A 14,869-nucleotide genomic window follows, 5' to 3' on the forward strand; every position below is an offset into this window, starting at 1 on the left:
GGCAGCTGGCCAGGGCGCCTGCTCCTCGCTCTCGGGTTGAGACCGTTAGAGCAGGAGTTTAATTAATTTTTTGCTTAAGCCAAACCGTTACCGATGATACCGAAGCAGGCTGTCCAGGGAGCCGGGCTGTTCAGGGGGGACTGGGCAGGGGGTTAGCACCAGGGGAGGAATTTCTCAGCTTCAGATCAGATTCTCATGGGCCCCCAGCAGGTAACCCACCCCAGCGCCCTCCGCGGAGAAGGAAGGCCGTGGGCCTTTGCCTGAGTCCGGGCTGCGCAGGAAGGGTTCTGTTCACAGTAATTGCCAGTGGGTGGGATCCCGCCCCGGGCTGGGCCGCATGAGACTCCCTGTTCTCTGCCCAGGAAGGAGGCCATCCGAGCACCCAGGTGGCTTGGCTCCTTGTCAGGGTAACAGGAGCAGCTCAGAATCCAGGTTTGGGGGCAGGAAACCCGGGACTGGGAAGGGAGATAAGCTTCTCTGTCAGGTGGAGCTGATAAGTGGGGCACCTGTTGACTTGGTGCTTGTGCGGAAGGGCCCCCTGGGGTTGCTTTCTGAAGTGCACAGTGTTCCGCTGCCCCAGGCTCTTGCCAGCTAAAGTTGCGTTTACCTTGAAATGACAGGGTAGGGAGCCCGGCAGGCCCTCGCGCACAGGTGGAATCACCTTGACGGCTGCGCCCAGGGGCCCGGCAGGCGGTGCGGGAGTGGGGTCCTCTGCCGGGGTGGCCTCTGCGGCCTCGAGGGCGGGCGTATTTTACAGCCGGTGAGAAAGGCAAGGTGTCCCGGTCCCGAAGCAGCTCTGCTGGTGGATTTGGCCTTCGTGTTGCCGTGAATACTCACGCTTGTGCCGCCTTCTCTCAGAGGACGCGGACTGCGAGGGAGGCGGACCCGGGCGCCCGCTGGGTGGCTGCCGTCCTCTCCTCGCACCATTGAGCTGCAGCTTTACCCTGGGCCTGGGGGGGAGGCCCGGGTGCTGGGAGGGCCCTGGGAGGCGGAGGTGGAGCTCGGAGCCGGGCGGCTAGGTCTGGGGCCTGGTCCTACCCGGGCTGGCACTGCGACCTTGGGTGACTTACTGAGCCTGTTTGCTCTGCAGATCTTGATTCTTAAGTGGAAATACTTCTAGAAAGGCCGAGTCGAGGCAGGTGGGCTAAACAGGTCTGTGTAGGATGCCCTGCAGTCAGCTCCGACCTGCTGTGTGTCCATCCCTGACTTTGAAGGTCAGTGCCGTGATTACCCTCCATGCCGTAATGAGACACCCGCGGCTTGGGTGGGAACCTCCTCAACACCCCTCCCCCGAACGTGCCAGTCCCTGTGTGAGGTGACCGGGTCACACCGGGGGACGGACACGGCCCACGGCCCACGAGGATTGACCCGCTGTGAGGACGGAACCCCAGCAGCCTGCACCGTGCCGGCCCAGCAGCGTCTGCAGGTACATGGGGCGTCCCTGCTGGGGCTCCCCGGCCTGTGAACCCGGCGACAGGTTCCCGCTCTCCACTCCCACGGCGCTCGGCCGGACACCGGGCAGTGCTTGTGACGATGCGGTTTGGGGCAGCTCCCAAGTCAACTCTTGCCTGGGTTCCAGAGTGTTTTTAGTATTCGGCCCGGTGGGGAGGAAAACACCGCATCCCCCTGTGTGAGACCTTTTGCTTCAGGACGTTAGGCAAACCAGAGGCTGCATCGCATCCACGAGGCTGCGGGCGGTTAGCTCTGCACAGGCCCCTTTGGGGCCAGCCTGGACTCAGCCACGGACGCCTCCTGGATGCTTTTGCCTCTGAAATGGTTTTGTGTGTAATGTCTCCCTCTAGTGGCCAGATTGATTTTTGCTGTTTTTGTACAAAGGCTATTTGACCTTGAAGACCCTTTTATAAAGGGGTGCTGTGGATTTGGGGAAGTAAGGGGGAAGGGGTAGATAGGGGGTACAAAACGTTATTCCATAGGCAAAAACTGTCCTCCGGTATTTCAGTTCCAGCCTCTAGATTTTCGAGGAGAAGGTGGACATGGAGAATGCACAGGGGAGCTCGGAAGGATCTCGTCTTCTTACGCCGACGACTTTCTGAATTTGTTGCCTGTATTGATAATTATTAGTAATAACTATCAAGCGGCATTATAAAATCCTTTGTTATTTTTTAATTGTAAGAATAAAATGCATAAGGTAAAGCTAGAAACTAAAAACGATGCAAAGTATCCTTAGAAGCCCTGCACCGTGACTTCCGGTCTTCTCCCCAATCTGCCTCAGGTGACCCTACCCAGTCAGTGTCTTTCCAGACCTCTTTCTGTGCGCTCACAAACATGCCCACGTGCACACTGATATACATTAGATGCAGATTGTGTTTAAATTCATACATAGACACCCAGGAATCACATACATTTTTTAACACCTCATGAAAGTGCTCTTTTTAAACAGCTGAGTTGGTTGCCCACCAAAGCCAGCAGGTGTTTGCAGACAGCGCTCTCCAGCTGCCCCCCCAAAGTATGATCCTTTGTTTTATTTTTTCCCCTCAACCTAGGATATTTTCCCTTTTTTTTTTGTCCTTTTTTAAATTATTATTTTATTATTATTTTTTTAATCCTCACCCAAGGACATTTTTCCATTTTTTGTTCAGTTAGATTGGGAGGGAGAGAGAGAGAAAAAAACATTGACATGAAAGGGACACATCCGAGTGGCTGCCACCCGCACGACCAACCAGGGCCGGGGACAAGCTGCAACCGAGGTACGTGCCCTTAGCGGGGACCAAACCCGAGTCTCTCCAGACCGCAGGCCGACGCTCTAACCGCTGAGCCAAACCGGCCAGGGCAATTTTTTTTTTTTTTAGATAGAATGGGAGGGAAGAAGGGAGAGAGAGAGAGAGCATTGATGTGTGTGAGAGCCACATCGATTGGTTGCCTCCTGCATGACCCTGACCAGGGCCGGGGATCAAACCTGCAACAGAGGTACGTGCCCTTGACCAGGAATTGAACCCGTAACTCTTCGGTCGGTGGGCTGCCGCCCTGCCGCTGAGCCACACCAGCCAGGGCTGATCGTGTGTTTGGATCAGCACTTTGTCCTGTCATTCTCTGTCTCTGAGGGAGCTGTGGCAGAGAATTAAAGAGCCTAGGAATCAAGCAAGAACAGGGAAAATTCTTTTACAAAGTGAACAACTTAAATCTCCCAGAAACAGATATTTAGCCTATCAAACTGGCTTCTTCAAGTGACGGCCACTCCAGGAACATGTGGTTCCGGAAGCAGCTTATCGGAAGGATCTCCCCAGCGCTGCACAGCGTCCCCGGGGAGCACCGTCTGCAGTGAGGCCCCGGCTTCCGAGCTGAGCGGGCGGTGCTGCGCTGCCGGTGAACACCCCGGAAGGTCACCTCTGCCTTACTCCTGACGGCCGGCCGGGCTACAGAAAGGCCACATGGCATCAAGAGGGCGTGACTTTGCCTGAGATGACGTTTTCTCCTTCCTGGGTATTTTCCCGGGGCCCATCTGACTTCTGCAGCACACAGGGTTACAGAGACCATCGCCCACGACGTGTGTGGGCAGCACGGGGCCTCCTGGTGCAGGGCTGAGATGGATGGGCAGAATTAATCTAATTTATTAAATTATACCCCAAGTAATTAGCTCCCAAAATATCTAATAACCCCCACAAGGCGCTTATTTTTTCCACATCCTCGTTTTAATAAAGGGACTTGGAGATGTTTGCCCCTCCAGGGGTGGTGGTTTTTTTTTAAGAACAGTGTATGGCCCTGGCCGGTGTGGCTCAGTGGTTGAGTGTCGTCCTGTGCACAGAAAGGTCGCCGGTTCCATTACCGGTCAGGGCACAGGCCCTGGTTGTGGGCTCAGTCCCCAGTCGGGGTCGTGCAGGAGGCTGCCAATGGATGGTTCTCATGTTGATGTTCTTCTCTGTCTCCCCTCCTCTCTCTAAAATGAATACAAACATTTTAAAAGATAGTTTATTGAGATTTTGAAAGGGAGAGACGGCAATGTGAGAGCGAGACATCAATGGGCTTCCTCTTGCATGCCCCCCACTGGGGATTTAACCCGAAACTTGGGCACTGAACCGGTGACCTGTTGGTGCACGGGACGACACCCCACCAACTGAGCCACACCGGCCAGGGCAGCCCCTGCGGGAGTTCACATGGGATGATAAGACTCCACTCCCTTTGGAGGTGCTGGCCAGCCTGAGGTCTTCCTGTGAACACCTGAAGAAGGGAGGTGTTTGCAGTTCTGAAGTCCTAACGCCACAGGCTTCGGGGGACAGCCAGGCGCACACGAAGTCACCGTCCTGGTCCTAGTTTTCAACAGTGGGGATGCTCAGGTTCATCAGGAGGTGACCTGCACACCCCTCTCCCTGATTCCTGTCCAGGAGCATACGAGGAGTGAGGCCCACGTGAGACAGGCTGGGGTCAGACTGTCGGCTTCATGACCAGTCAGATCGGTGGTGGAGCAGGTACAGGGACACAGCCACCAGGGTTTCCTTGGACCACTGTGACTTGGTGCTTGCGCCAGAAGACCGACATGACAGTGGGGGAGAGACTCACCCACGTCGAGAGGCGGCGGCACGGGACTGCTGGCACGGCCCGCCTGGACTCCTTTCCATTTGCTGGTTTGCTGCCCGAGGCTTCCTTTCCCGAGGTGGCCCTGGGGTGTCGGGTGGCTGCTGCAGCTCCAGCCCTCGTGGATATATCCCAGCCAACGGGAAGAAGGAGGGGATGAGGGGAGACCGTCTCCTAAGTACTCACCGTGTTTGCTGGTATCTCATTATCTAGAGCTATCTAGAAAAAGCGTCCGGTTCCTAGCTGGGCAGCCACGTGTCCAGCTGTAAACGGAATGGCATTCTAGATGGGAGACAGGGTACTGCCCGACAGCCTGCAGCCTCTGCCCTGCTCCTGAGTTAAACTCGCCAGCCTGCCGCCCCCGCGGCGTGGGGAAGCGGGGGACCCGGGCTGGAGCAGAGGCTACCTCGGGGGAGCCCGTCCTTCTCCCTCTCCTGCTGAGAGGCCGGTCCTGCTCCCACCCTCTCCTTCCGGATGGACGGCCGGCTGTGCCGAGGCGCAGAACAGGGAGCCGTCGTAGGGCAGGAACGCGGCACACGCCCCGGAACCACAGTGACAGGGTTTCCTTGGTTTCCCGTCCTCCGGCCTGCCTTCATCCCCGCTGCCCACCTGGTGAGGAAATCTCCCCGAATAGTCGTAGGACAGCTCCTCGCCGGGCAGAATGTCCCTGGCCGCGAAGAGCGCCAACCTGGGCACCATGGAGTCCACGCGGACGGGGACCATGAGCAGGTTGGGCTCGCAGGAGTGGTTAAGGAACCTGCCGACGTTTCCGACCCGGGCAGGGTCCACAAAGGTCTCCATCACCCGCCCGCGGCAAACGTGCTCCCGGACGGCTATCACGTAATTCGAGTCGTGCTCCGTCTGTAGCCGAACCCTCCTCTGCGCTTCGGAGAACCCTAAGACCTCACCCGCATACTCGCAGACGAACCGTCCTCTCGGCACGGACTGCAGGGTCCGCAGCCCCCAGCCCTTGTCCGCCGTCCTGAACACCTGGAGCGGGAGCTGCAGGCCCCGCTGGACCACTCTGTTCCTGCAGTGCCCGGGGCACGGGCACAGGGCGTTGCACTCGAACACCGGCTGGGCACACCCGGCTGCCGAGCCCAGGCCCTGCAGGCACGCGTCCTCGTCATAGTTGTCCCCGTGCCGGAGGCAGGCGCAGGTGCCGGGGACGCAGGGCCCGCTGAGACAGGTGCACCCGGGGAAGGTGATCTCCGCGGGATCAGTGTCCGCTCCGGGCCCGGCCACGTGGTCGGGAGTGTACTGCAAAACCGAAACACCGACTCAGCACGCAGGCCGCATCCTCCGCGGGCGGCACCACCAGTTTGGGGCCGAGCTACTTACTCCTACGTGTATCAAAACACAGCAAAGAACTAACAGAACAGTGTGTTAAAATCGTGTCTGGAAACGTTAAGTCTCCAATTTAAAAAATTAGATTGAGCCCTGGCCGGTTTGCCTCAGCGGTAGAGCGCTGGCCCTGGACCAAAGAATCTCGGGTTCAGTTCCGGTCAAGGGCATGTACCTCGGTTGCGGTTAGTCCCCAGCCCTGGTCGGGTTGTGCGGGAGCCAACCGGTGGATGTGTCTCTCTCTCATCGGTGGTTCTCTCTCTCCCCCTCCCAGCCCCCTTCCCACTCTGGCTGATGATAAACAGAAAAATATCCTCAGGTGAGGATTAAAAAAAAGGTTTTTTTCTAAGGTTTCAAATTCTGTGCTTTCATTTCAGGTATAGGAAAAACAACTGAAAAAAAAAATGTTTTGTCTTATCAGAAATTGAAGGCTTTGTGAGCCGCTCTGTTTCCCGCTTAGCCTTGGGTGTTGGGAAAACCAGTGCTGAATTTGGGTTTGGTCTTTCTACACTTATCTGATGATACAGATGCATGTATGTGCTTTTGTTGCGAGTCACCTCAGTCCCTTTCGGGGATAAGAAAGTCAAAATGAGAAATCAATGAAAAATGGCCTTTGGGAGTCTTCCATAGATTTTTTTTTTAAAAGGAATTAAAAAAATTTTTATTTAAAGGTTATCTAAATTCTTAAATATTCTCTGATTATTTATTTATTTAAAAATTATTATTGCTTTTAGAGAAAGAGAGAGGGGAGGAGGGAGGGGGAAACATCAATTTGTTGCTCCACTTATTCATGCATTCATTGGTTGACTCTTGTAAGTGCCCAGGGACCAAACCCCCAACTTTGGTGTATGGGGATGACACTCTAACCAACTGAGCTACCCAGCCAGGGCCAATGTTCTCTGATGTCTTAAAAGGACACTTTGTAGTTCTATTTGAGGCTTCTTCACACTGTTAAAATCAGGCATTTGGCCAAGAAATGGATGACAGAATTCCAAACCCTGTTTGTTAGAGAGGTATTAATAGACACCTTTTCTTCTGCTGACAGCACCCCGACTCTCCCCAGGGGACCCCTCCCACTCCTGCCTTGCGGTTTGGGTGGGGCCCAGGCTGGGAGGGCCTAGACCTGGCGAATCAGCACATCACTCCTGTTCGGCAGCAGCTTCATGGGCCAGAGGCAGGTGCACGAAGAATCCTGAGACCCGGGGAGAGCCCTTCCCGCTGCGCGTGTAGCCGCCCCGGGCCTGAGGCAGGTGCACGAACCATCCTGAGACCCGGGGAGAGCCCTTCCCGCTGCGCGTGTAGCCGCCCCGGGCCCGAGGCAGGTGCACGAACTATCCTGAGACTCGGGGAGAGCCCTTCCCGCTGCGCGTAGCCTGCCCCGGGCCTGAGGCAGGTGCACGAACCATCCTGAGACCCGGGGAGAGCCCTTCCCGCTGTGCGCGTGTAGCCGCCCCGGGCCTGAGGCAGGTGCACGAACTATCCTGAGACCCGGGGAGAGCCCTTCCCGCTGCGCGTGTAGCCCGCCCCGGGCCTGAGGCAGGTGCACGAACCATCCTGAGACCCGGGGAGAGCCCTTCCCGCTGCGCGTGTAGCCGCCCCGGGCCTGAGGCAGGTGCACGAACCATCCTGAGACCCGGGGAGAGCCCTTCCCGCTGCGCGTGTAGCCGCCCCGGGCCCGAGGCAGGTGCACGAACTATCCTGAGACTCGGGGAGAGCCCTTCCCGCTGCGCGTAGCCTGCCCCGGGCCTGAGGCAGGTGCACGAACCATCCTGAGACCCGGGGAGAGCCCTTCCCGCTGTGCGCGTGTAGCCGCCCCGGGCCTGAGGCAGGTGCACGAACTATCCTGAGACCCGGGGAGAGCCCTTCCCGCTGCGCGTGTAGCCCGCCCCGGGCCTGAGGCAGGTGCACGAACCATCCTGAGACCCAGGGAGAGCCCTTCCCGCTGCGCGTAGCCCGCCCCGGGCCCGAGGCAGGTGCACGAACTATCCTGAGACCCGGGGAGAGCCCTTCCCGCTGCGCGTAGCCCACCCCGGGCCCGAGGCAGGTGCACGAACCATCCTGAGACCCGGGGAGAGCCCTTCCCGCTGTGCGCGTAGCCCGCCCCGGGCCCGAGGCAGGTGCACGAACTATCCTGAGACTCGGGGAGAGCCCTTCCCGCTGCGCGTGTAGCCCGCCCCGGGCCCGAGGCAGGTGCACGAACCATCCTGAGACCCGGGGAGAGCCCTTCCCGCTGCGCGTGTAGCCCGCCCCGGGCCTGAGGCAGGTGCACGCACTATCCTGAGACCCGGGGAGAGCCCTTCCCGCTGTGCGCGTGTAGCCGCCCCGGGCCTGAGGCAGGTGCACGAACTATCCTGAGACCCGGGGAGAGCCCTTCCCGCTGCGCGTGTAGCCCGCCCCGGGCCCGAGGCAGGTGCACGAACTATCCTGAGACCCGGGGAGAGCCCTTCCCGCTGCGCGTAGCCCGCCCCGGGCCCGAGGCAGGTGCACGAACCATCCTGAGACCCGGGGAGAGCCCTTCCCGCTGTGCGCGTAGCCCGCCCCGGGCCCGAGGCAGGTGCACGAACCATCCTGAGACCCGGGGAGAGCCCTTCCCGCTGCGCGTAGCCCGCCCCGGGCCTGAGGCAGGTGCACGAACCATCCTGAGACCCGGGGAGAGCCCTTCCCGCTGTGCGCGTAGCCCGCCCCGGGCCCGAGGCAGGTGCACGAACTATCCTGAGACTCGGGGAGAGCCCTTCCCGCTGCGCTTAGGCAGGGGGCCGGGGCTGGACAGACGCCGGGACACCTGGAGGTCTCGGGCCTCGCCTTACGGGAGGCAGGCCCCCCTCCCCCCGTGGCGAGAGCAGAGTGTGCTGTGTCCGAGTTTCTTGCAGACGGCGTCGGGCTGACCGGCACCGGTGGAAGCAGAGGGCGGCTTCAGGAAGGGGCCGGACAAGGTAGTGGGAGATACAAGTGGGCGATGAGCAGCGAGGTCTCCGAGCGGGAGGGGTGGCTGGCGCCGGGGAGGGGGCCACACAGGGAAGCCGGGACCGTGGCCTGTGGCTCTGGGCAGGGTGGTCAGCGTCGTGCAGAGCTCGGACCGGGCGACAGGAGAACACGGCCAGGCTGTCATCGGCCGGGACTTACGCGAGGGACGGCTGCGCGCTGGTGGGCAACTTCCCGACAGGAATAGCACCTCCCCCGTGGGTCCACATGGACGTGAAATAACACACTGTCCTCAGGGCCAGGCCCTGCGACTTCTGCAACACTAGCTTCCTGGAATCTTCCAGACAGTGTAGATTTCACATCGACAGCATCGCCTCTTTCCCCCACTTGGCTTCATCTCGCTCCGCGCTTCCTTTCCAGCTCATGGTGCGGGGAAGGGAAGAGGGTCCGCGGACAAAGCGCCCTCTAGTGGCCGGGGCCGGTGTTCACCAGGAAGGGAAGAGGGTCCGCGGACAAAGCGCCCTCTAGAGGCCGGGGCCAGTGTTCACCAGGAAGGGAAGAGGGTCCGCGGACAAAGCGCCCTCTAGTGGCCGGGGCCGGTGTTCACCAGGAAGGGAAGAGGGTCCGCGGACAAAGCGCCCTCTAGAGGCCGGGGCCGGTGTTCACCAGGAAGGGAAGAGGGTCCGCGGACAAAGCGCCCTCTAGAGGCCGGGGCCGGTGTTCACCAGGAAGGGAAGAGGGTCCGCGGACAAAGCGCCCTCTAGAGGCCGGGGCCGGTGTTCACCAGGAAGGGAAGAGGGTCCGCGGACAAAGCGCCCTCTAGTGGCCGGGGCCGGTGTTCACCAGGAAGGGAAGAGGGTCCGCGGACAAAGCGCCCTCTAGAGGCCGGGGCCGGTGTTCACCAGGAAGGGAAGAGGGTCTGCGGACAAAGCGCCCTCTAGAGGCCGGGGCCGGTGTTCACCAGGAAGGGAAGAGAAGATCCGCGGACAAAGTGCCCTCTAGTGGCCGGGTCAGTGTTCACCAGGAAGGACTAGGCTCTCCAACAGGGCAGCGAAAAAGACGGGTTCTGGAGCTAAACCTCTGGGGTTCAAACATACTCAAACCAAAATGATGTCAAGGAAACCACCTGGTCACATTCCTGTCCTCCATCACTTGTCCATGTGGACGTAGGAACCAAGAGCTGACCCGGCACAGGCGTGTTTCATTCATTAACAGACACTGCCTCCTGCATGCACACGTGGGGGCTTAGGAAGAGCCCTGGGGAAAGGACCCAGGAGGGCATGCTTGGCCCTTTTGGTATTCTCATAACACACGAGTTCCTTATTCCTGGTGTGTACGGAAGTGCATGATCTATCACGCAGAAGTTCGGAATAAATGCCAACTGATCAGTGCACCATGATGCCCTAGAAACCAGAGCCTCGAAGAACTGGGTGGGAAGTTCAGGTTTTATGACGGAAAACGTAACATTATAAACCATGGTCACCCACGAAGCCAAAATGGGGTCAGGAGTCAGCATGTTGAGCGAATACACCTCCGTGGCCAAGCTCATGTGCGATTTCTCCCGTCTCTGAGCTGGACTGGCCTTCACGCTTGAAGCTTGGGCTCTAAGGGGCAGACCGGAGGGCTCCATAGTCGGACTAAACGTGTCTTGTCTTTTAAGCAGATGTAGGTCTCAAGGAAAGGCGTGGTCACGAGGTCGGGGTGCGGCATGGGGAGGGGTCCGGCTCCTATCCATAGCACTGGGCAAGGAGCAGGCAACTCAGGAAATACGCTTTGATGGCTTGACTGCGGTTCTTGATACGGTCTGATCGAGGCCTGACTTTTCTGAGTCCCAATCTGTATCGACAGGCTGGAAAGTGCAGTACAACACCGCACACCATTCTGGGCTTAAAACCCAGGCCTCGGTTCTCAGTTTAACAAGTGCTGTGAAAATCTTCATTCCTTTTTTGGTTGTTTTGAAACACTCGCTACAAGAATCTTTGTACTTGGCCTCTAGCCCCATGGTTTGTTTTGGCTCCAGGCAGCTATTAGGAGACTGTGAGCCAGATCATTCTTTTCAAGGCCAAGTTGAGATCTTAAAAAGGATGTTTGAAGCTGGTTTCAGAAACCTGACAAAGAGCTAGATCCAAGTCTTAGTTAAAGAAAATCAATTCGTTTTTTTTTTTTTTTTCCTACTTAGGTTTCAGTATGCTTGTTTCCAATCTGACATGTGAATGTTCTTTTCTTCCTTTCCACACAGTGCCCAAAGCTTCACTAGACACAGTTATTTTAAACCTGAGGTTTTCATGCCTTAATTCTTGTGCGCGTATGCCTGTGAGGGCAGGGTTTGGGGCAAGCAAGCTGTTTTGACCTTGTATAAGACTGCTTTTGTGCCCCGTGAATATATATATATATATAAGCAAACCAGTTGAAGGCACTTGTAGGCTTGTCACTGAAATGTTTCCTCTTCTTGGTAAGATTATAAACTCCTGGGGGAAGTGATCTTGTCTTCTTCATGTAACTAACTCTCCCCAGAGCTACACATGCTGCCAGGCAGCTAGAACACTGTGCCACTGAGTCTGTCCCCCGATTTTCATTTATGCCCATAACTATAGGTGTAGGCAGCAATCACGAGGCGCTCCCCCCAACACCCCCATTAGCAGTCAGGTGCTCTATCTGGTCTTGCAAACTGAAGGGCGGGAAGGTGCGCTGTCACCATCTGATCTCATATGCCCAGCTCACCGTGGTGCCTGGCACACTGTGGGCACTCAGCTATTTGTTGGATGAATAAAACATACATTGATGTTTTTGACCAGGGCGTTCTGCAATGTTTGGCTTGGAATAAGCTTTTAGGGATCAGTGTTTAATATGGTGGTAGTCAACCGTATCTTAACCATAACCCCTTATGGTTGTGTGAGGGAAAATAAGCATTCCTGACATTGACCTCCTGCTCTGCTCTTTGCCAAAAAAGGCTATTGAGTCTGCCGTCCTATTCGACCCTCGAACAACTCTAGGAAGCAGGACGGACACGAGGGTTCGATGTTGGTGATGGGGGTGACAAGGGCTCTACCTGTTTCTTTTCATTTTCCAGATGAAGAAACATGGGATCCGAGAAATAGCTAAGAGGGTGAAGCCCCAACCATGCCCCCAGGCCCAGGGCTCTTTCCGCTCCAACATCTTTGTTTTTTTTTTTTTAATTTTTGGTCATTCCTAGTCCTTATGCTACATGCAGGGCAAAGTCAGAGGGGTGAGAACAGTAGAGACGGTTTTGAGATAATAGTAGTGAACGTTTCCTGAGAGCTTTGGCAAACCATGAGCTGTATTTAGTTGTAATTCTCCGAGCATCCTGGGGGAGGGGTACTGTTATTTCCACTATGGAGGGAAGACTAAGGCTTGGCTGAGGCTCGTTTCTATCTGCCCAGGAACACGCAGCACGAGGGAGACCCCGCTGTCCCACTCAAGGGGCCAAGTTTTTAACCGTGACACCTGGCCGAGACCCGCTAGTAGGCCCCACGCCTTTCTTACCTACGGGACACCTGACACAGGAGGGAAAGCTCGGCCCCAGATCCCTGAGTCCTGGGGACAGAACCAGAACAAAAGCCAGTTCTCAGGGCTTCTCCTAGGACCTCACGGCACCTCTGCTTTTGCCCTGCAGGGACCTGCCAGTCTAGGGGCGGAACAGCGCGATGCTCTTGTTAAGGTCATTGTAGAATGTTATAACTAAAAAAAGACTGAAACCTGTGCTTTTAAGAGCTATTCTGCCCGCAAACAGTGGTGTGATCGAGAAAGTAAAAAAAAAAAAAAGTCAAGAAGTTCGGAGTAAAGTCGTCCACGCAAGTACGACCACGTGGGAGGCGCACGGAGCACTTGCCGTCATCTCGTCCCGCCCCCTACCTGCAGGACGCCAGCCCCACCCCAGAGGGTGCGCGCGCAGCGCGGCGGTCGTCAAGCCCCGCCCCATAGGGAGGGCGCGAGGCCCTACACGCAGCTCTCTAGGAGACCGAGCCCCGCCCCCTACCTGGAAAGGCTCTGGCTCCGCCCCTGGGGGCCACACGCCCACAGGCACGTTCTCCAGGCCGCACGCGACGTCCAGCGGCTCCGTGGGGGCTTCATGCTCCTCCTCAGACGCCGCCATCCCGCAAAGCTCCTTCGCGGGGTCACGAAGCGCCTGCGCCTAAATGAGCTTGAGCCCCGCAGAGCCTGCTGGGAGTCGTGGTCCCGCCGTCGCACGGCCTCATGGGAGTTGTAGTTTCCTCCCCCTTTCCTGTCACCCGTGGCCTGTGAGGTCAGGCTCGCCTTTTGTTTTGAGCCAAATGCACAACAAACAATACCAGACCTTCCCGGTGCGGGCACCGCTCTGGGGGCACAAGATGAAATGCTGGGGTTTTCCCCGTGAGCCCCGCGGCGGGCTTCGGGGGGAGGTCCCGGGTTCGGGGGTGAGGGTTGGGGGCGGGTGCGCTCGGCGGAGGGGCTGCACCCCGGGCTGGCGAGGAGGTTGGGGTGGCGCGCGGGTGGCAGAACGGCCCGAACGAGGCGCCCGTCCCCTGCCGCCCCGCGAAGGCTCAGTGCCCGCGGAGTCGCTGGGCCCCGGGACAGCGCCCGCCCCTGCCCGCAGCGCCCCGCGCCCCTCCTGCCCCCGTCCCCCTGCGGCGCGGGCCCTGCTGTCCCCAGAGGGAGAGCGCGCACAGTGCGAGCACGGCCCCCCGCCAACAAGGCTGTGCACGTGGGCTGGTGCCCAGACCGCGAAGCCCAGCGGTGGTGCTTTGGGGCTCAGCGCCCCCCGCTGGCGATCTGCTCCGGCGCCCGCGGGGTGAGCTCGCTGCCCGGTGCGGAGCGGGCCCCACGCCTTGGCCCGGCCTCCACCCCCGCGCGAGCCCCGCGTTCTCTCCGCGGGCGGCCGAGCCAGGGCACCCTGAGACTGGCTGCGAAACTGGGGCGCTGAGGGGTGCTTTGGTCGGCGCGTCGGTGGAGAAACAGAAGTCAGCGCGCGGCAGGGACGGGGCCCTCCGCTCCGGACACCTGTCGTTCTCAGCCCGTCCCTTTGACTCACAAGGCGAAGCTGTCTCTCCTAACAAGCATTTCCCGTGGGCTTAGGCCAAGTCGCTGTGGTTTCTATCTTTAGTCAAAGAACTTGACTAGCGAAAAGGATGGTGTCATTACCGTCATTACTATTAGAAAGTGTGGGCTGGATCATCAGCTGCTGTGCACTTAGTTGACGTCTATGAATATTTGCTCATTTTAAAAGTTGGTAAGTTAATGTGTTTTTTTTTTAAAGGTGCTAAGTTGATTTTTTTTAGCACGTTGCCTTCCTGATGTGTCTTCACCAAAGAATACTTCCCCAAAATAGTATGAATAGAAATGTATATCAAAAGGTAGTAAACATGAAATTTCTATTCAGTGGGAAGGATACTAATGTAGTAATAATAAATAATAGTTATATTGCACATAGTATGTGCCTGACATGGTAAAAAGATAGCAAACTAGAAAGTAAGTTGGACAGGAAAAATGTCTTTTTAGTAGCTGACATTCTATGTCCTAGTGTTTGGCACCTGGATCATTTTACAATAAGGAAAGAAATGTGACACCGATTAAAGTAACTTGAGAGGTGTATTTTACAAAGTTCTGATGCTACAGTCTTTACACTTTCCAGAAACAGTCGTTGATGTTTTTGTGTTTAACTGCTAACAAATACATGCTTTCAGCAGAATAAGGAACTTGCATCTGGTCCGATGTTTTTATCATTGCATTGGGGTTTAATGAAAGCCATCATTTTCTTTGTTGATATGACAACTAAAAGCATCAAGATACAATCTCATTCAGAATGTTGTTAGTGTAAGTACTTTGGTTGTAAAGTAAATATCCAGACGGGTGATTATACAATAATAACTCATAATAGTATGCAATCAAATGGGGATTGTTGATAATAGGTGAAGAGATGAAAGAAGAGAATTACGTATTTAACCTGAAATGTCACCAGCAAGGAATTAATTTCACTCATCAAAGACAGGATTAAATTTATTACAAGGTGTATTCAGATACTGTTACCAAAGCTGTGAGAACAGACCCATGTTCAGATTGGAAACAAGCATATTGA

The 14,869-nt window shown here is 56.8% G+C and overlaps 2 protein-coding genes across 2 annotated transcripts in view; one reads left to right on the forward strand and one right to left on the reverse strand.

The window, feature by feature from the left end:
• Window positions 1-14,869, forward strand: part of SUMF1 (sulfatase modifying factor 1) — a 103,122-nt gene that overhangs the window by 55,386 nt on the left and 32,867 nt on the right. The gene's annotated exons all lie outside the window — the stretch shown is intronic.
• On the reverse strand, window positions 4,933-12,949 carry LOC118633501 (histone-lysine N-methyltransferase SETMAR). The gene is made up of 2 exons (XM_036267433.1): window positions 12,794-12,949; window positions 4,933-5,790 (listed from the first exon to the last, which is right to left on the reverse strand). The coding sequence occupies exons 1-2, from the start codon at window positions 12,908-12,910 to the stop codon at window positions 4,933-4,935; spliced, it is 975 nt and encodes a 324-aa protein (XP_036123326.1). The 5' UTR covers window positions 12,911-12,949.

The sequence above is a fragment of the Molossus molossus genome, unplaced genomic scaffold (assembly GCF_014108415.1).
Source record: "Molossus molossus isolate mMolMol1 unplaced genomic scaffold, mMolMol1.p scaffold_m16_p_18, whole genome shotgun sequence".
In the NCBI taxonomy this organism is placed as follows: domain Eukaryota; kingdom Metazoa; phylum Chordata; class Mammalia; order Chiroptera; family Molossidae; genus Molossus; species Molossus molossus.